Source organism: Lampetra fluviatilis, chromosome 14 (assembly GCF_964198595.1).
Source record: "Lampetra fluviatilis chromosome 14, kcLamFluv1.1, whole genome shotgun sequence".
Lineage (NCBI taxonomy): Eukaryota > Metazoa > Chordata > Hyperoartia > Petromyzontiformes > Petromyzontidae > Lampetra > Lampetra fluviatilis.
In genome coordinates this window covers 5,392,669-5,415,161 of record NC_136288.1, presented here as the reverse complement: position 1 = coordinate 5,415,161, position 22,493 = coordinate 5,392,669, and the positions used below count along the sequence as shown (strand labels likewise).

Below are 22,493 nucleotides of genomic sequence, written 5' to 3'. Positions count from 1 at the left end.
GAGAAGCCAACTAGCTTAATTCATGTACTGATTAAATGTTTCCACTCACAATTCGTTATGCTTAACATCATTGCAGATTATAGTTTCAGTTTGAAAAAATATAGAACATATTGTAAATGGCTGAGTTTTTAATGCAATATATTAAATAGCTCGAACTGATGGATAAAACAATTACACAGAGTGCGAAGATGCATTTATCACATATACATGCATGCTTCATGTATAAAGGCAAAGCTGTTTTTTTGTAACATGGGATTGGAGCAGACTTTATTGTAGTGTGGAAGTAACAGCTCGGTTCTCTATTGTGAAGTGCCATGGGGTATTAATTGACAATATAATGATTGCACTATGTAACACAATTTTTGTTCATGGGTAGTAGGTGTTATTTCGTAATTGCTTATGCATAAAAAGTATAGAAAATGGCTACTGTTCCCCACAAACTTTGCTTTTGTGACCAGGACAGTGATATTTTTAAATTGACCTATTTTCAATGAGAAAACGGGCGAATTTGTGTCTTTTCGTTCACATAGTCAGAAAAATTAACATGTATTTATACTAAAGTCGTACAAAAATGACTACAAAAGATTTAGAAGTGAGTAGTTTTTCCAGATTTATGATTATACTGTAAATGACTTTCACGAATCAGCGCCCAAATGTAGTCTCCCATCATGTTCCCGTTATACTGTCCTTGGTAGTGGTGTTCAAAGTCCAGTATATCCTGGTGGAAGCGCTCTCCTTGCTCCTCCGAGTACGCTCCCATGTTCTCCTTGAATTCATCAAGATGAGCATCAAGGATATGGACTTTGAGGGACATCCTACAGCCCATTCTGCTGTAGTTCTTCACCAGAGTCTCAACCAGCTCCACATAGTTATCGACCTTGTGATTGCCCAGGAAGCCACAAACCACTGCGACAAAGCTGTTTTAAGCCGCTTTCTCCTTACTAGTGAGCTTTTTGGGGAATTCATTGCACTCCAGGATCTTCTTTATCTGTGGTCCGACAAAGACACCGGCTTTGACATTTGCCTCAGACAACTTAGGGAAGAAGTCTTGAAGGTACTTGAAGGCTGCTGACTCCTTATCTACAGCTCTGACAAATTGTTTCATAAGGCCCAATTTGATGTGCAGTGGTGGCATCAGCACCTTCCGAGGGTCCACCAGTGGCTACCACTTGACGTTGTTCCTCCCCACACTGTGGCCAGTCCCGCCTGTGGTAGTGCGCCGTGGTGTCTAAATCTTTAGTAGTAATTCAATCCTTTATATTAAGTTCACTTGCTTGCGCGCTTACGACCGTGCAAATCTTTCGGTCGTTTTTTAACCCACTTCCCGTGATCCAATCGAGCTGACATTTTGCACACAGACTCGTTGTGCGTGACAATTTATTTTCGTGAAAATGTTTTCCCCAAAATGTAAAATAAATTCATATTTAATTTAAAATACCAATGTGATAAAAATGAAACTCTTACTCAAGAAAAACAGAAATGAATAATAAAATAAAACCGATGCCACGCATATAAAGGATTTATAGTGAAAAACTTTGTTGTTACGGGTAAAATTTTTTTTGTATTTAGTATAAATACATGTTAATTTGATTCATATGTTGTTGTTTTCTGACTTTATGTGAACGAAAAGACACTAATTCGCCCATTTTATCATTGCAAATAGTAAAATTTCAAAATATTACTGTCCTGGTCACAAAAGCAACGTTTTTGGGAAACTAGGCATTTTCTGTACTTTTGAGGCATAAGCAAGTAGGAAATAACACTTACTACCCAGGAACAAACAACAATTTATTACAGTGTTGTCAGCATAATTATCAAAATGGATTTGGCCAAACATCCTCTAATAGGGCCTTCCTGAAATAATAGACTTGAAATGAATTGAGATAACTGTTATTAAACATACTTGGAACCTGAAAATTCTTAGGTATTTATATAACATTGTTTTCAGAACATAAAACATTATTTTGTTCTCGTGTTATTATGTAATAACATTAGTTGTTACATAGAGGATTGAAATGAATTCCTATGTTGTTGCCTTTAGGTTATGTGTTCTAATTAATTTAATGTCAATGCTGCGAGGATTTCAATTGCATTACAGTAAGTGTAGATGACATTTACTGGTCTGCTGCACAAGAAAAATTTACTTCCCCATTACTTCAATGCATTGAAAACACTGATTTATGGAGGTAATTTGTACTGTTGTGCGTGCAGTGAATGTAACACTTTATTAGGTTCTTTAGTATTTACCAACACCTTAAGGCTACAGAAAATGTGAACATTTCACTTTGGCCGAGTGAGTTGGGCATGTTAAATCAGCGCCGCGTAATTAATTTTCACATTTGTGTTGCACAGGGTAGCTCTTTCCTGGTGTCAGAGACTGCACTGCAACATGCCTACAACTGGCACCGCACAATGTGCAGGACCATCCTGTCCGCTTACAAAAACCTCTTCAACTACTTTGCCTGCATCATGAAAGTCATCCCTGAGACCCAAAGGGCACAGTTAGGTAAGATCAATGCGCACCGTATTCATCAATGCATGCCTTACAATTAGCATTTTACAGTTTCTCTCCTGTGATGTGATGTCCTATTTTGAAAACATATAGTTGATCATATCTGTATCAATTTTAATCATTTGTAGACCGAATAAAGTTTACTTTAAAATAATCATTGCAATGGTGTTTGACAAAAACATGACTCACATAACAGGAAAGATCTTAGAAATGCTTATTATTTTTTGAGGTTTTTTTCACTCGGTTATTAGTTTGCTTAATGTTTAATTCGTTATTTTGTCTTTGCAAGCTTGGTTAGCTTCTATAAGGCTTACTAGGATTGAGTGTTGCTCCATGTTAATACCTTTGCTAAATAATATAGGGGATATCACTATTGACCCTTGCATCCCTACATACCATTCATATAGCTGTCCAATGCAGGTTTAATTGCAAAGGAAGTATTTACAAAATTAAGCCTTGATGATCTGCTCATTATTTTTACAGTCTCAGTTGTAGTAAATATTCGCAGCCTTCTGATATGGCATTGTTGATCTGTTTGCATCTTTTTCACGTAATAATGCAAATTTATAGCATTTTCCATGACACTCAGTGTAGATACTCATTTAGCATAGCACTCAACATTTGAAAGCTATACAGTCTCTGAATATCCAAATAAAAAAAATAATCCTAGGAAGCCTCTCTTTAGCATGGCCTCATTTTTGTTTGCTTGGGCATATCATAAATGTTGGTGCATATATAATTGTCGTTGTCATCAACACAAGGAATATTACCATTCACTAATAACTTGTCTTTACAACAATTCCATCATTAATTAATGTTATTGTCATACAAAGATGACAATGATCTTTTAAAAATAGGACCAAACCATTCATATTTCGAGCATTTGTAGCTTAACAGAAAATGTAGAGGAATCGAGGCTGGCAGAAATCCATAGATGCTTTAAACTCTGCATTACCTACATTTTTGAAGGACATTTCTACAAACAATCTGGCATCAAGTTAGGTTTTTTTTTGCATTTCAGCAAATAATTGAATAAGTGGAAATCTTAACCAAAAAACATGTTTTTTCTTTACTGAAATGCCAAATACCAGTGACCATTAAGTCACATTAGGTTTTCGTGAGCACTTGGATTTTACTTTAAGGTTAATACATCCTTGAGTGCACTTCTGTCTCAGATTCACACTTAGCCTGGTTAATATGTGATCGATGAAATGCAAAAAGTTAACTGTTGCGTGTCTACAATGCGTGACTAGCGCTCAACAACATGCGGGCTCTCTATGAACGCTTGCTTCGGAGAAAATGTCCTCATCCCCAGGCGGACATCACCATAGGTACGGTTGCCAGCGTACAATTACCTGGCTTAAACATACACGGCCAATTTCCATTGTATGACCCCTTATCACTACAAAATGGACAAATTGTTTATTACCGTATGTTGGTGGCTCACATTGATTATCAATTTATAATGCATGGTAATTATCCATGTGGACGATTTTTGACCAAGGAGAGATTAATCAAATGTACCAGCAGTATATATTATGTCGATGTGAATGGCATATGCTTGGTAATGCATGTGGTGCTTTTATTTATGTATACATTTTGGCTTTTTCTGAAATAGTTTTGAATGTCAGATGGTTCCATTTTTTGAAATGCTAACTACTGATGCTTTTGAGCTTAGATGTATTATTTCCAAGTCGTGTGGGCTGCTGTTTTCACTATAATGTTGGTCATTTTCAATGTGGATAAATGCCTAGTGTTTCATGTCTCATGGATTTTGTGTATGTGGTGTTAGTGTCTTTGCCATATCTTCATCTTCATGCAGTAAACCACATTTTGCTGAAATCATCAGCTAAAATGTGTTGTTTTGAAGTCCAGTTCAACTGACAAATTATAATAAAAATGTCAACCCATTACGTGCTGACCTTCATTTTTCTTTAACATAGTGGTATTTAGTCAAGTTAAACTGCAGTCATTCTGATAACAGTCCATTCATTTGAAATATCATCACTTTTTTGGTCTTAATGTTTATGTTGCTTTACTTATATGATTTATTGGTCAGGCGTTTGCATGACTAATATGTACTCCACTCAATTATAATTTATAATGATTTGTAAATATACTATGTTAATTGCATGTCACGATTATGAATCCTAGTCATATACCTGGACACCCACACATAACATTCCATGACAAAAGAAAATTACTGTACTTAATATCTGCTTCGTGAAAATGTTTTACTGTCATATACCGTGTCTTCGCTATTTGATTTACTGCAGATGACCTTGATATCAGGGCACGAATGGCGCAGCTCACATCAGAAATACAGGTTTGTTGTGTGGGCGTCATGAAAGCTGCTGGGATTCAACTCACTACTTCAGCGTTTTAAAACAAATTTTTGGTTTTCCGAAATGGTTTTACATGACACATGGCCTTGCTGTTAAGTAAAAATACATTAATAATTGACAGATTCATATTCTTTTATAATTGCTCTTCAGGTTTGTGATTTCTTAGCTGCACTCTTCATCCACATACATTCAAGCTTAAATCATATTTGGATCTGTTAGAAAAATTCAACAAGTATTACACAATGTTTTGTTTCAGGCATATGTATGCATGTCATTGTGCAAATTCATGCATTAGATGTCTGTAGCATTTTCATAATTGAGTATACATAATTAGAATAGTCATTATTTCCACTAAAGCAGTGTTTTTAATAATTGATTAATTAATCGCACACAGCATGCCATTAGAATTATCACTCTAGAATGTGCTGAAATACGTTCATCATGGTTACTGTTTTATATAAATAAAACGTTTATTTTCCAATAAATTGTGCTCTGAATTGCAATTGGGCCTATCTTATAACTTGCATTGTTGAATACATTGCATGGAAAAACTTTGCATTAGTGACTTTCATTGAGCACCGTTTTTTTGTTGTCGACCGTCAACATACTCCGTGTAAAGATTCGGGTGTCATTTGGTGCTTGAACATAGAAATCTGAAGACAAAAACCTAATTACACGGGCTTCCCAAGGACCAGCACATGACAGCAGTCAACATCCTCATTGCCATCACTATCCCATTTACCAAACACCAGGGTCATTCAGACTCATGCACTGGAAACAAAATCAATAGCCCCCCAAAAAACAACAGCGGGGCCCAAATCAGTGAATGCTATTCAAATTCTCAGCTCGGTCGTTCTGCACATGTGCAGGCAATGTGCTACAGTGGGACCCACTCCTGCATGGCGTTCCCACTTCTGAGACTGAGTGTGCATTGCTCTCTTTGAGAGTGACCCCGTTACTCCCTGCACATCTCCCACATGGGTAGCCATGCTTTGCAAGACAGCAAAGTCCATAAGCTTATTTATTCACTTTGCTGGTGTACCAGCCCTTCAAAAGAGATATGGGCACAGCCTAGACATCTTATCACTGAATATGGTAGCTCTGATGTCAAGTGACAGGGCTATGCATAATATGATGCTCTGGCATATCTCATGTCTGTTTTATTTTTTATATTTCTGGATGGGGGCAGAACACGCATTGTACTCTTGCATAAGGCCGCCTTAAGAACCATGTTCTTTTGAGCAAAAGTCATTTCAGTGTTTACATTGGAAGTGTGATACACTGGATTCATTTAATAACTTTTCCTTATTTTATAGAATGTTTTACCATGGTTTTTAATATAAGCACATTAGACAAAGTAAGGATTTCTAGTTTAAAGGACTTAAAATGTTAAGTCTAACTGCATCTCGATCAATCCAATTAATTTTTGTTCCGGTCAAATATCCTCTTACTAATAGAGACATTATACAGGTTTTTTGGGTTAGATCGCATAAATATATAAATGTGTCGTTAAATCCGCCACCACCCGACACAGCCAACCAGTAAGGTTTGTCACGTAAACGGAATATGCCAATTCATCACTCGTACAGCACACCGGTGTGTTGGAGAGCAAAGCCACAACATTTACAATCTGAGTACGACGTTTCCTGTATTATGGATGATATTGGTCGCGAAAGCCTACGTGTTCAACTAACAGACCTGAACATTTCCCTTGACTTTTTTATGATACCAGGTTCTCATCCGTTTTTGGTAAAATTATAAAAATGTCTGCTTTACAATTCATCCACTAGGTGACAGTCATTCTGCGTTTAACGAAAATAGAAATACATAGCACCTTCATCATTGATTTATAGCTGGTGGAGTTATGCATTTTACTTAACAAAATTACGATCAAATATGCTCTATAATATCTTCGCTGTTGATATAAAATATATATTCATCAGAGTAACATTTCACAAATTGACTCAGGAATTTCATATTTTTGTTAAATCTAAAACTTGCAGGGGCGGAAATGAGTGTACCTGGCCTGTCAAGATAACCGGTGTAATACAGCCAATACATTATACACGAGTAGAAAAGAAACAATGAATTGCTCCCTCAAATGCATAGTACACATGTGAGACCGCTTTCTGGAAAGTCCAAGCCAATTTAACGCCACTTCATACGAGGGTGTGCAAGTGGCGCCCTGCGCACTTGCCCATTATTTAGGGGTTGTGACAATCAGGGTGTTGCGCACATCACCCCTGTGAATGTTTGCAGAAGGTGCGAAGCCCCGATGAGCTCGTCGAGGTAATCAACATGGATCTTGCACACCTGTGCTCACTGCTCATGTCCCTGTGGGGCCAGTTTCTCGAAACTGTCAACCTGCAGCCTGAGGTCACCTCTGGTCTTGCTCTGGAGCACCATTGCATGAGGGTATGTGATTTTACCAGCACCTCTACGTTTTAAAATATGCATGTTATCCACTCTCATGGTTGAGTTATGTAGTCGAGTTTGGTCATGTTTTAAGAGGTGACCTCCTAATGACTGCCACCTCAGCACAGCATCACAATGTTTTCTGCGAATGGCCCTGAGAAGGTGATGCCTTCCAACTATGAGGTTCAGGCCCCTCGCATTTGACAATTGAGGTCTCACCTTTATGCCCAGTAATGGATATTTTCTGGATGACAAGATGTACGTTTTTTATCCTGTTCAGCACACGATTGTGCAGAATCTTGTGAAACATGATTATTGGTAGTGAAATAGTTGTGTGTGCAATTGTTGGTTATCACGTTGAAGCCAACAACTCGCTTCACTTGAGAACCTTATGACATCTTACGTGGCACATTAGAACATGGCATCTTAACAGTGTTAGATAAGTACTATAATACAGCCATAACCACAGCCATTACCCCCCAGCATCGCTTGGCAGCTCACGCCTTTGAGTTTGAGCCTGGCCTTTACTCGTTTTGACAAAGCTATGACTTTTGTATATTAATGCGATAAGATTGGTACTTTTTGAATCGGTGCAGTATTGCGATTGTTTTGTTTGTATTTAATTTCATACAAACTACTTTATTGTTTTCCTTTTCAACATTTTATTGAGGAGTTCAGTTGACTCCTTATAGTGCTAACTTGGAGAATACAACAAAGAATTGTAATATTTGGGAGTTTTTATGTTGGACGTGGCATGTTCCCTTTAACAATTGAAATACATAGTTGCATTTGTCATACATTACAAACATAAGGCAGTAACGTAATTATCCTCCAAAAAACAGCACAACTAACATTACAGTACAATTTCAAAACAGTTACATTTAATCGTATAAAAATGCCTTGAAGAAAACCGTTAAGTGTACTTGTACGTAAAACAATGGTGATTCGAATATAAATTACAGTAATGCAACAATAATTGCCACCGTAACTTTACCAGATATAAAAACCGCAGCTGTAGCTACAAGGAGATAGCGAGTGAAAATGGCAGCTCGCTTGGGTGCTGTATCTGTGCTTGAGTGAGTGTTCTTGGAGTTTTAGGTGTTGCTTTGTTAAGGTTTCCTTAGATACATGCCATTTTCATTATATACATGTATAATAAACAACATTTTTACTTTAATGTAGTGCTGTATAGTATTACTACATTTCTATTAATACAAACTGGATTTGCACTCTAAAATATTGGAAAAAATCTGCTATTATAAGCTGAGTATTTTATTTGATAATGTTATAAACGGAGTCAACTGTCATCAATGTTTCTCATCACTGTAAAACAATTTGGATGCAATATATTAATATGAACCAACTGCTAAACACTTCCCATCTCAACCACTTATTTTTGCTACTCCCTATAGATAGAGATATATCTAAGCATGGGAAGGTTTAAACCTGCCTGGTGGGATGATCACATTTGATCAACTCTTTGAGTTGGTCCAAAGAATAAAATGACAGAAAAATCTATTATTTTGAGTTGGTGATCTGAATAAAGCGGAGAGTTTTTTAGTGCCACTCATGCGTTTTTTTTTCTATTTGAAACTGAATGGAGAATCTTTTTTTAAATGTATTCTCTTATGTTGCAGGTAAGGAGATTCTCTGAAGCATTCTTTTATCAAGATCACAATAAGCAAGCAGCACTGGCATTTCAGGAAACACAGTAAGTAATCATTGAGCTTGTTTATTTCATGTTGAGTGTATATGTTATGCACTGAATGTTTATATTGGTTCTGTGTCATTTTATATGGAATTGGCCAACAAATTCAAACAGATTAAAGGTCAAAATTGCCTTCCTACCCAAATGGTCATATATTGGTGATCTATTAGGCAGTCCTGTAGCGAGAGCTAGTTGCTTTCATACAAATGTTGATTCCTCACACCCCAGTACAGATCCCAAGCAGAACTCCCAAAACAATCTTAAGACTTTGTAAGACTTCCTAGCTTAGGAAAGTATATTTTGTACATAACATGGACTCTACATTTCATTCTTATTCCCAGCGCTCAGAACCATGCCGTGATTGCATCTATAGTGAAGGCCTCGCCCTACCTAACCAACTTGCCGCCTCTGCCGGTGGAGTGCGTGGAAACGGATGGGGATCCCAGCACGCTGCCCATCATATTTGAAGACCGCTACACTGATAGAGACTGCACAGATGGCACTCCAGCCAGGCCCGCATCTCGGCACTCGGAGCACTTGAACATTTGCGGGGAGAACATTGGTGGGATTCCAGCGTCGGACACAAGCTCACCCGAGGAGGGAAGCAGTGCCTCGTTCCTTCCCTTTAGCCTGACAGAGTTGAACATCGAACAGGGCAGTAGTGCGAGCCCAAAACAAGTGAGCGAGTTTAAGGAAGATGTTCGGGATGGGTTTGCCAGGGAATGCATTCAGAGTCCTTGCAATCCTGAAGCTAATTGGGATGGGTTTCTAATCGCTTCAAAGCCACCCAGGGATTTCTTAGCAGATGGACTGCAAATACCAGCTAATTGTGATACTAAACAAGAGCATGGTACCACCTTAAAAGATCATGAGCTGTATGTAGGAGGCAGCTTGAAAAGTGAAAAAGCTACTTTGATTGAAACTCTCTCCCTGCCATTAGTCAGAGACAGGAGGGAAGATGGGGAGCATTCTGTTGATTCTGAACCCCTACAAAGGCCCACCTCTGGTGTGAGGCACATTGATGTCAAACCTAGCAACATAGACCCTTATCGTGGCACAAAAGCCATAATAGTTCAAAGTGCAAAACCAGCCGATGAGCAGAATGCGTGCTGCATGACAGATGTATGGAACATTGCAGATGAAAATCCGAGAACAGAAGCTATATTGGTAGTTGACAGAGGTATGTCGCCACTACAAGAAAGAACATTTAAAAATAACCTTGATTCTGAAAATGGGCAACAATTATCTGTGTCGAACACACCCATTAAGGCTGGAAGAGCTGCGGCAAACGGAAAGGCTCAGGGACTGAAGCCCACTGACCCACACATTAGAACTCTTTCAGCTTTTTCTGATTCTGGACTTGACAGTGAATGTAGCTCGGTATTGATGTCCAACAACAATGACTTAGACAGAGTTTGCAGTGGTAATCCTGCTCAGCAAAACACCATTGACAATTTACATGGTCAGCCAAATGCAGATGTTGAATATGGGCATGTTGATGACAATCAAATGGTAGAAAAATCTAAACACCTACATTCATCTCTATCTTCCATCAACTCAATTGCTTCAGATGATGACACTAATGTTGAAATCATTGATCTTGCACTCTGCGAACCTCACAATCATAACAGTAGTACACACTGTCTAGACTTAGCTGCAGTAGAATCCGATGTTGAAAAGAGCACAGAAATGGAAAACCGGGGGAATGAAATTGTGATAAAACCACATGACAATAACCAAATCCAGACTCTAGAAGCCAACTGTCAACACCCCTCTGTGCCACATCGCTTGCAGGATGTGATGGATGGGAAATCTGATGTAGATGAAGATTTATACGATGAAGAAATTGATACTGTTCATTTGCAGAGAAATATAAACAAACTTTCAGGTTCTCCAGAGTGTTCCTTACTTCCCAGTCATTCAAAAAAACTGTGTTTTCCCTTGCACATAAGTGAAGATAGCGATGACGAAACTGACTTACTCACTTGCCCGGAACCCCTCACCACAACAGATGCACACAGCGATGTGGAGGTGTTCAGTGAGGAGGATATTGTCGATTTGACCTCTTGTGTTGTTGAAGAAGACGAACTTCCAAGTATTCTTCCACACCATGCCCTGGTAGATGCAGAAGCCCGACCAACACTACACCTCATAAGTAACGAAACTGCTGTTATTTCAAAACCAAGTCCAGAGGTGGAAAGTGATGATGCCACGTCCCTTAAAGGATGTGATGAAGTGGAAACAGGGCTGGTGGAGAACTACTTCTCGTTACCAAAACACAGCAATCTGATGAATACAGTCGAGGATGGCAGCAAAGAAGGCATTAATGCTGCTCAAGATACGGCCGACACGTTGTTGCCTGTGCACATAGAGAGTCGAAAGCTCATTCCAGAAGGCATAGAGAATGGATTTTTCAAGGAAGCCGATGTCATTGGCAAAGGTGACATGGACACGGGGGAGGACAAACTGAACCAGCATCAGGCTGACAGTGATGGCTCAGTATTTCCACACCTAGAGAATGAGCCGACGAAGTCTCACATACCAGCATATTCAGAGAAGATGAAAGCGATGGATGTTGTTGATTTGTCGTGTACAACAACCTGCCTCCCGTTTTCCTCTTCCCGGGACTCCCCGATTGGAGGCGTGCAGTCGCCACCGATTAGCCGGAATTCTGGTGGTGGCTCTACATCAGCCTTGCAGCGCACACCCTGCTACGACAATTTTCCCAGCAACCACCAGCTGTTAAGGTAAATTTAGCAGGGGGGGGAGTACACTGGGCTTTGCTGTTGTGATGTACTGCTTCTGTGCCATATGCCACGGGATTGGCTAACACCCGATCATCTGGGTGCACAAACTTGATGCATTGCTCATTTGAAAATAATTCCCACTTCTGATGAAAATAAAAATGAGGCAGTTTAACACGTAGGTTTTCACGACCAATATCCATAATACAGGTTTTTTTGTGTTAGATCGCGATCTAACCCAAAACACCTGTATTATGAAAGATGAGGCAGTTTTCATTATTTATTCATGTATTTTTAATGCAGTTAAGATTTTATGTAAGTGTGAATGTATATAAAAAAAATATAAACACCCACTTGTTTTACCATTAACCTACCAATGTTTTATTTAACCTCTCCGCTTCATTTGAAAGTCTTTTTTAAAGTTATTAAATGTAGGAGTAGAGCAAGAAAAGATATCTCCATACACAGTTTTTTTTGCAAATGAGCCAAGGTCAGTAGCTATGAATTTAGAGCAGATGGTTGATATAGACAGAGTAGTTTGTGTCTGGAACATGATGATGCACTGGTTTTAACTCTTTCCTTTAAAGACCTGGGTTAAATTCCTGACCAAGCACATTATCGCGAGCAACTAATATAGATAACTATTATGTTTGACTGTCAGTGGTAAAGATACAAAGATGGACAGGCATTGTTTGGCCAAACAACCCTCACGTGCCAATACCAGCATTAATAGATGTTCACTAACAGCACATTCCCCAAGAGGCGATAAGACTTGAAGTTTTGATTTAAAGCTTTCGTGACTGCAGGGATTTCACACCTGATGATGATTGCTTGTGTTGCAGTCGAAACGTCATGAGAATTTTATTGTATTATATTTTTATAATTTTATTGTTTCCCTTCTACGTGACTTTACCGAAAGAACCAAGAATATGACTTTAAGTGTTTTGGTCTTTACCCAAGTTGGCTGATGGCATTGTATTGTTGTCCGTGCAGCTTTTTTCATGCCAAACAGGAGCTGAAGAAAACAATGAATTTCACTGGCCGCTGGTACAGTGATCTCCCGGAGCTGGCCTCCTCTGTGCCCTACTTCTCGCCAGATGAGCTGGAGAGCCCGGGAGGTGGCATCCACCTCATCGTGTGTGTGCATGGCCTCGACGGTCAGTCTCAGACCCACTGGCAGGTTGACTTGGTTTCCTCCCATAGCTAAAAAAATTAACCCGTAAAAACAACGTTTTTCACTATAAATCCTTTATATGCGTGGCATCGGTTTTATTTTATTATTCATTTCTGTTTTTCTTGAGTGAGAGTTTCATTTTTATCACATTGGTATTTTAAATGAAATATGAAAAAAAAATTTAAGTGGAAAATTTAGGAAAAAAGTTTTCACGAAAATAAATTGTCACGCACAACGAGTCTGCGTGCAAAATGTCAGCTCGATTGGATCACGGGAAGTGGGTTAAAAAACGACCGAAAGATTTGCACGGTCGTAAGCGCGCAAGCAAGCAAGCAAGTGAACTTAATATAAAGGATTTAAAAAATACCACACACTGGAAGTGGTATTTGGCCAAACATCCCAGTGCCGAAATTTTATTTTTTATTTCCTCAATTCTTATTACACATCGCAAGTTCTCCCCCCCCCCACCACTGATAACTTGGCAGGGCCCTCCTGAAAAAGTGAGACTGGGTCAGCAGGGGTGATGATAATCAAAAGCTTTGCACATCAGCTCTGCCAATAATGTTTACAGTATGTGTTGTACACTATGTGCGTAGTTGGCCCTGTCATCGGAGTATGGAATTTCTGCCACTGGATTCGTGTCGAATTGATGATCATTTCTCCATGTTCTTTTGAGTGGGTGAAACACATTTGCTCTCTTTACTTGTCTATGGTTGGAAACATTTTGTATTTACAATTATGTTTAGCATCCTTTGGATTATCATTAACCCTCAATCATAACCACAATTTTCATGGTTTGTTGAGCATATAACACGTAACGAGCATTTATTGGTCATAAGTAAATATGGGTCATCACCCCATTCATTGTTTTGCTCTTTCCAAACACTGCTCCAAATGTAATGCACAAAAGAGTATTTTTCCATTGGTGTCAGTGGATGATGTAGATATGTCAAAGCCCCCAATTAATTCGGCACATTAATGTGGACTTTACCAAAAACTGGAGGCACTGGTGTCAATATAGGTATTTCTTCAGAAGGGCATAAACTGGCTTATGAATAATCTGTGTTGTTTTAAAAGTTACTTATTTTCTTCCATGAGGCACTTGCTTGTCCCTCGTGTTAGAGTTTAGGACATAATATTCTTGATGTTTTAAAATAATGTCATTGATAGGAAATCATCATTGAATTTTTACAGTGTACCGCTCCTGAGATTAACATTGTGTTCTATTAATCTTTGTTTTTATTCTCGACCAGGCAACTATGCGGACCTCCGCTTGGTGAAGACCTATATTGAACAAGGACTTCCTGGGGAAAAGATGGAGTTTCTCATGTCGGAGAGTAACCAGGCAAGTAATGGAGCTTCATGGGAAATGTACTGCGTGTGGTTCAGTGCATCTACCTTGTACACAAAAGGAAATCAATTAATGCGTATATGAGAGCTTGTTCAAACATGATTCATCTTGTCTTTTATTGCAGTCTGTCTGCTATGAGCTCAAGTGATTCAACATTTTATAACTTGGGCACTAGATGGCAGTCATGTGTTTCTAAAGGATGTTTAACGTCACCCAGTATTGTGATGTTTGTCATGTTTAGCCTGTACTTGAATGTTGCAGTTGTCAGGTGTATATAAAAGCACCCATGGTTGAATTGAAACTGTTATAACCCTGTTTTGAATCCCCTGAAAAACAAGTCTGTGTGACATTAATGCACTCGTATTAGCTCCATTTTCATATTGTGGCTTGAAAGTTTCAGAAAACGAGGTTGTGTGCCTGAGCTTTATGGCCTCAAGAGGAGACTTGTGGCATCGTTTTAACGAGTAAATAAAAAATGATTAAAATGTGTATTCCCGGTCACTTAAAAGTCATCAAATTATTTTATTATATTCCCAAAATCTCCCCGTGAAATCTTATCTTCATTGTAAGATTCAAATACAGTTTTTTGCACATCTGTATTTTTCCACATCTTAAACATTCCATGCACAATGGCAGTGATCACATCACACTGCCAGTACAATTTTTCATCAGCTTTGACATGTAAGGCAAATGTTTACGTTCTAAAATTTAACTCATTTTCAGACACAAAGCAACCTTGAAAATCCTTATTTTAAGCCTCTGATCTTAATTAAGCAGCTTTGTTTTTTTTTCAAATTGACCACATTTAAAATATTAAGCTCCAGTTATTGTTCATTGTTTTTTTTAATGTTCTGCAATATGTTCATTGGCATTGTTGTTTTCCTAGAAAACCGAACTTTACAAAGATGCACCACAATAACATTGCTTATTGGCATTGGTAGTAAATACCTTTTTGAGGTTTTAATGAAAGCTGATTAGTAAAATCATTCAAAAAACGATCTGTGATGAAAAAAAAGGTTAAAGAATGATATTGTACGTAATATTGTACGTAAAATTCGTGATCTGACCCCATCTGTGAAGGATGTGATCCCTGAAATACAATACCCCGGTGTCTACAAACTAAGCTGTGTCTGCGGCAGCAGTTACATTGGGGAAACTAAGCGACATGTCTCGGACCGTGTTCGTGAACATAAGGCAGATCTGAAACACGGTAGGATCAATACTTCTGCCATGGCTGATCATTGTTTTAACGCTGTGGGCACACACAAAATAGATTTTTACAAGACGAAGGTACTCTGCAAACCCACTGGCTATCAACAAAGATTCGTTCATGAAGCCATCCAGATATATAAACACAGACACAATTTCAACCGAGAAGATGGGTACAAACTGAGCAATCATTGGAAGGACGTTATAAACCAGTTTAAGTCATAAGTGGCTATGATGTTTCCATCCTACTTGCCGATGTTAGCAGTTATTTCCGACTCTCTGAGTTACATTACCAGGTTAAATGTCTTTACATAAACAGGCTAAATGTCTCACTAACACAGCCGCCGTTGCAGTGGTTTTCTTACATTGACATGCTAATCTTACATTAACAGATTGACATGCTAATCTCTCACAATACAATGGCCACCTCCACAGCTTCGTTCTCGTGGAGGTATATCAGCTCTCCGATCCTACATTTACATCTCTAGCCCCCCCCACTTACCCTTGGGCTACAGCCATCTCAAACCTATAGAACATCCTGCTTCAGCAGCTCTCCCGCTATATTTGTTCACCTGATGACGATTGTTTGTGTTGCGATCGAAACGTCGTGATATTTTTATTATTATTTTTCTTCTATCTACGTGGCTTTACCAAAAGACCCAAAGAATATAAATTCCTGCAGTCACAAAAGCTTTAAGTCAAGATTTAATGATATTGGACTAAAAGCTCCGTCTTAATTTCTTCTGCTTTAGATATCTCGAATAGAATTTAGGAATAAATAATTTAGCTTCCGCACATTATAGCGAAGTAAAGTAAATGCATTGTAAATTGTACTGACAGAATCATACAAGGGGAACATTAAAGGTCTTGAAATATTAAATTCATCATAACTTTTGTAGTGGATTTTACTGAGTCGCAGATGTACTTCTTGCGCGGCAACACATTTATTAACACCAACACATAACACAAAGGGGTTACTGCCCCTTTACCAGATAACCTATGGTGGTGGACCACCAGGCTAACTATGCTAGTTAATGGGAGTAGCTACAACGGACAGGATCCTGGCTTGGGTCCTCGTCCACGTGTTAGTGACTTCTTCTCGGACGTAGAAAGTAGATCTTCAGATGACGACAGCAACGCTGAACCCCGGTTCCTGTGCAGACCCTGGTTTATATGCTCCTGGGTCGTGGCTGGCCCCTCCCTTGGCCACGACCACCTTCGAGAAACCTCTTGTCGTTTCTCGACCCTTCCCGTAGGATCTCACCCTGACACGTGACCACCCCCAAGCCCCCACCTGGGGCCTTTGTGTAGATCTTACTGGTCACGTGCCTTCCAGGGTCAACCAGAGTGCCATGGCCTCGGGTAACCTCATCCCATGACTGACACTCTCACACTCGCTCGTGTAGGAGTCGGCACTGCACGCCACGCGTGGTGCCATTGCTCTATCCCAGCGCTCACTGAACCCCCTCTAGGGCTGGTACTACACCCACCTACGGGGTGTCCGCGATGACGATGCATCGCACACCGTGCCTCGCTAGAGCATTACACAGTGACATTCACGATGTAGCTACATACGTGATGTTCGCGATGCGAGCACATCACACGCTGTGCCTCTCTAGGGCTGGCACCACACAGTGACATCCGCGATGTCACTACACTTGTATAATGAATTCAATATTTAACCATTGTTCCTCTTATTTTAGCTAGCCCATGTTTATGAAAAAAGGGTATTAATTTTGCATTGTTATTGACTGTTGCTCTTGTCTATTATGAAGTGATAATTGCTCTTGTGGATTAGGATTAGGATTCATTAAAAATAAACATGCCATTCAATAAATGGGGTTTAGGGATTCATAGCAAAATGGTTATCCTGCCATTATTGCTACTCATGTAATTATTGATGACCTTATGTAGTTCAACACCATTTAAAGGCAAGGTTTGGCATTCTGCTTGCTTCGTCTTTAACAAGTTGGCACTTTTGCGGACGGAAAAGGAAAAGATACCCCTCGGTGATCTCGGATATCATGTTACGTTGCACAAAATGCACTTTCAGATTTATAATGTCGCTTTTCTGCCTTTGGGGATTTTTACTGACTCTGTGCGCAATCTGCAAAGGCATTCATCTTTTTCCAATTTCTCTGTATTCGCTAAGAGAAAGGTCAGGCACATTGAGTGGAGGAGAGGGAGTGCTCTCACTGGTGCCTTAGACTTTATTTTAAATTTCCGAGGAACAATGGATCTCCATACAGTGGTGGCCTGTGGGGCTTTTTAAATGGGCCATACAACCAACCGAATGATGTCAAGTTGCGATATTACTTGGCTGCACAAGTCCTTCCCACTGGCTATTCGTGGTTGCTAAGAGGGTCATTTCAACACAATGTTTTTGTTTAAAGATAGGGAATGTTGGAAATTGGGGGAGGATACATTGTAGTAGGGTTCTTTGGCCAATATGCCAAATACAGTTAACAAGGGGGAATCGTATTTCGTAGAAGGGAAATAATAAATCGTGAGAATTTGTATTGTTTTATATTTATATTATTTTATTCTTTCCCTTCTACGTGACTTTACCGAAAGAACCAAGAATATGAATCCCTGCAGTCACGAGAGCTTTAAATCAAAATTTAAGGGGCAATCGGTTAATTTTAAACTAGAATTATTCACAGATAGTGGAGGCTTATAATCCATATTGAAATGTCATGTATTGATGTTCAGGAAAAAAAATATTAAAATATTTATTTTTCATTGAATATCAATGTTAGGTTTCACACAGCATTTTAACAACATTGTGTATTATTTTAGTGGTAATAGTTTACGTATTTATGAAGTTTTAATGATTTAGGTGAACTTTTTTATATTCATTAAGTTTTAACCAATGCCATCGTCATAACATGTCTACAGCAGCAATAATTTTCTTTAATTTTCTATTTAATTCATGTCACCTGTATTCTCTAACACATGTATTATGTTTGTCTATAAGACATGACGCCAATAGCACAATTGGAATAAATTGGGGGAAAAGTGAGATTTTTTTATATTTTTTAACTGTTATCGGGTACTAAAGATGTATTACCGAAGCTATCAACATAAGGTGTATGCTGCATTAATTGCTCTTGTGGCAAATGCTATGTTGGGCAGAAAGAGACTAAAATAACACCAAAGGTATATATGAAATGCTCCCAAATACAATTGATGGCAGTGGCAGAACACGCGTGCCAACAAGGGCACTCAATTTATTTTGTTAATATTGAAGTTCTGTGCAAAACTAGTTACTACTGGCCAAGGCTAATTAGAGAATATATCTAATTTTAGAGAAGTAAAAATGTTTTCAACTGTTCGGATAGCTACAGGCTTAGTGCTGCTTGGAAGCAAACAATGCATTGTTTAAATGCATGCCTATACAGGTCACCATACGTCAATGGGCATTACCTGTGGGCTGACAATAACATGTACTGCTATTTTATTGCACACAAACGACAGGAGGTACAAGGACACTGTGCATGCATAATGTACGTTGCTTGCCATATGAATAATCCAACCTGTAATGGATACCCATTGTAATGTATATGCATTCATTAACCCTCCCCTCCCCTTTGCACGTGAAGAGCTCACAAGTGACATAATCACATCTATCCCTCTGTTTAAGGAATGAAACAGGAGGATTTCTCCACAAATCTGAGGATGCTAGTTGTAATTATTGGCAAAACGTCGTACTCAGATTGTAAATGTTGTGGATTTGCTCTCCAACACACCGGTGTGCTGTACTAGTAACGAATTGGCATGTTTTCTTTACGTGACAAACCTTACGAATTGGCTGTGGCGGGTTTAACGACACATTTATATTTACGCGATCTAACCCAATTTTATGGTTGGTTTAATTATAAGTTAGGAGTGTTGTTAAGTGTATAATTCTATTCTATTTTTGCATGTGGAAATATGTTCAGAAGCTAAATTCCAATATTGAGGTCTGCTAGCCAGGAGCAGGCTCCAGAAGAGAGATCATGTAGTTTTGCTATTCCTCCATTGAAGGATCGTAGGCTACAGTGGTTCATAGTTTGGGTTGCATTGCCACAGTTGTACTTGTATTTAATACTCTATTTATTAAGGACATGTTCATATTGGCTTTTTGATGGTTACACCGGTCTCTTCGAGAAATGTCAAAGCCAGGAGATGCGATATTTGGGTCTCAAATTAGGTGTTTATTCTGGACATCCACGTTTTTCCACTCTTCGGCAGTGTTCTTCAGGATCTGGGTGAGAATAGAGTGGTGACGGAACGATCCCAGAAGGGCGATCAGAACTTGAGTTGGCGGCGAGGTACATTGTTGAGATTCTGGCTGATGGCTCGTCTTTCGTTGCCAAGAAAATATGAAAACTTGGTGGCAGAATGTTTGCCAGAACAGGTATCCAGGACATTGGTATTGGTTTCAGTATTCCAGTTATGATGCGTGTGCATTGTGTTATTAAATTTTTTATCTATAAAGTTTTGTGTATGAGCTTTCAGACCAGGCTGGAGCACAATATTCTACCAAAGAGTAGATGAGTGATAGAGCTACAGTTCGAAGCAAATCAGCTGAGGCGTTCCCAGGTCCTTCCTACGCGTTTCTATAGCATGGCTATTCTTGATTTGCTCTTTTCGCAGATCTGTTCCATGTGGGGCTTGAAGTTCAGGCGTCTGTCCATGATAACCCCTAGATATATTGGAGTGAGGTCACCGTGCACTGAGCTACCACAGAAGTACACATCAAGGGTGGCATCTGGTGCATGATTGTTCAGGTGGAAAGTGCTTGTGGTGGTTTTTAAGGAATTTCATATTGAGTCTCCAGCAATATAAATATGCCTCCAATGATATTTGATGAGCTGTTAAAGTATTGCCAATATTCTGGAGGTTTATGCTCTATGCATTTGCATATATGAGCTTGCAAGATGATACACATGGCAGATCACGCCATTTTTCATAATTCTCTTGATTTTGCTTATTTTCAGCAGGAGGCCCTAACGCCAAATAGTGTCATGGGCTCAAGAGTGGTCAATCGTTGCTGTGCCAGTTTCCTGTTGACTCTGTAAACTAGCTTCGATAAGGGTGGTGAAGGCAATGATCTGTTTGCAGCCGCTACGGCCATTTCAACATACGGTTTGTTGGGGAGGCAGTTGGTGGTCTTATGCCTCTCAAGAGTGGGTGACATGTATGGTACTATGGAGGTCAGTCTTTTGAACACTCATCCTTGGATTTGCTTCTCATATTTAATGCTTTCCAACAGGTTGAAAGCATTAATGCAATAGCTCAATCTGTGTTTATAAAAGGGTGCTTGTAGTTAAGTAAGGCACGGTTGGAAAGGCATAATAACTATAATAATAGAATATGAACAACATTAGTATTTCTAAAGTTGTTATTGTTAGGAACTTTCCCTAGAGAAAACCAGCCAAATTGATCAAAGGGTTTTCAAACACGTGGCATTAAATCCAAGACAAGCACTAAAAAATATTCCCCTTTCCCTTGCAGGTGATGACGTCATTAAGTGTGACATCTCGCAGTGTTAGAGATGTGCGTGACTTGATCTCCCCGATGACATCATTTCATGTGATGGCATCTCTCCACGTCGCACATTTGTACGGTTTGGAAGATAACTTTATTATTTCACCTTAGGAAGTGTTACACAATCCATGGATTTGCATGGTTTTTCTTCCTTGTTTTCTCTTGATGTGGCTTTATTAGTTTCCCCTTCGTGTAGCCAGAAGTGCTAAAGGACAATTTTGCATTCTTAAATATCTTATAACGCAGTTCAATTTTAACGAGGCAGATTTACAAGCTGATTGCACACGGACTAACTCCAGGCTAACGTTTATAGCTTCACGCTAAAGATTTTGTTACGTTATGTAATATGGGACTCTTTTGTTGTGAGATAATTTATTCTACAACCTGTTAAAAATTATTATTTTATCCCCTACACAGCCGATTTATCCCCTAAACATACCGACATTTGGAAAAACAAGTAATTTCAGTTTCAACCATGCAAGTAAATTACTGCAGGATTTAAGCATACCGTGATATAAAATGAAGCTCACGGTGCACATCAATCAGTGAGACAGCTTATTGTCTCCTGTCTATGCAAGCGATCAAATGCAGCACAGCTTTGCACTCCCGCAGTAACCCATGCGTAACCCCTCCTACCATCTGTGCATAGTGAAGTCCACTCCAATTTTGACTCACCAGCCAATGATGACGGTCTGATATACAGGCTTGACTGGTTATCCACGCCATATGGTGAGCCATGGAATGCAGCTCATTAGTGTAGTACCTTCTGCTGTAGCGGTAGAAGGTTGTAAATATACAATAGTGTTGATGTATTTAGTCTGAACACTGGGTGAAGTCTTCGCTAACCCACACTGAGCAGCACAATGGAGTCAAATAACCCACAGACCCACGTGGTGCCAGAGGGCCCTTAACCAACAGTGGATTGGGTGTAGTCCAGTACTGTGAGAGCCCATTTGTCAGTAATGTGGCTGCAGTATTACTAGTGGGTGCTGGCATTAGTAGTTGATTAGCACATTCGTTTTGAATATCACTGTAAACAGTGACATGAAAAAAAAAGTTCAGCGAAAGCTGGTAAGTAACACCTCACGCTGGTAATTCTAGATTTGAAGCTTTCGTGACTGCAAGGAATCATATTCTTAGGTTTTTTCGGTAAAGTCACGTAGGTAAAACATCAAAATTAATGAAAATAAAATAAAAACAAAAATCACGACGCTGCATCACTTGATGCAGCTAATTCGGCTGTGACGGTCCCACCTGATGACGGAGACTTGTGAAACGTCGTGATTTTTGTTTTTATTTTATTTTCATTAATTTTGATGTTTTACCTACGTGACCTCACGCTGGTAGTTTATAATCAGACCAAGGTCAATTTGATTGGATTTCTGCTAAACAATATGTGTCTATTGGTTTTAAATGTGTGGAATGTATTGTTGCCATTCGATCCAAAACTTTTTTTTACTTTTCCAACATTGACAGAATTTTTTTGTTTTACTTTTTTATTAA

At 39.1% G+C, this 22,493-nt stretch overlaps 1 protein-coding gene across 9 annotated transcripts in view; it reads left to right on the top strand.

The window, feature by feature from the left end:
• FAM135A (family with sequence similarity 135 member A) overlaps positions 1-22,493 on the top strand; it is a 97,030-nt gene that overhangs the window by 22,320 nt on the left and 52,217 nt on the right. For 8 of the 9 annotated variants that reach the window (XR_013637358.1, XR_013637359.1, XR_013637357.1 and 5 more), the window contains 8 exons: positions 2,353-2,506; positions 3,766-3,843; positions 4,789-4,838; positions 7,117-7,272; positions 8,910-8,983; positions 9,322-11,727; positions 12,718-12,881; positions 14,152-14,243. Coding sequence is in view for 4 of the 9 variants with exons in the window: in XM_078862630.1 (XP_078718756.1) it covers positions 2,353-2,506; positions 3,766-3,843; positions 4,789-4,838; positions 7,117-7,272; positions 8,910-8,983; positions 9,322-11,727; positions 12,718-12,881; positions 14,152-14,243 (3,174 nt within the window). In the remaining 5 variants the exon portion in view is untranslated. The remainder of the gene's footprint in view (positions 1-2,352; positions 2,507-3,765; positions 3,844-4,788; positions 4,839-7,116; positions 7,273-8,909; positions 8,984-9,321; positions 11,728-12,717; positions 12,882-14,151; positions 14,244-22,493) is intronic. The other variant, XM_078862631.1, reaches the window with a different exon arrangement.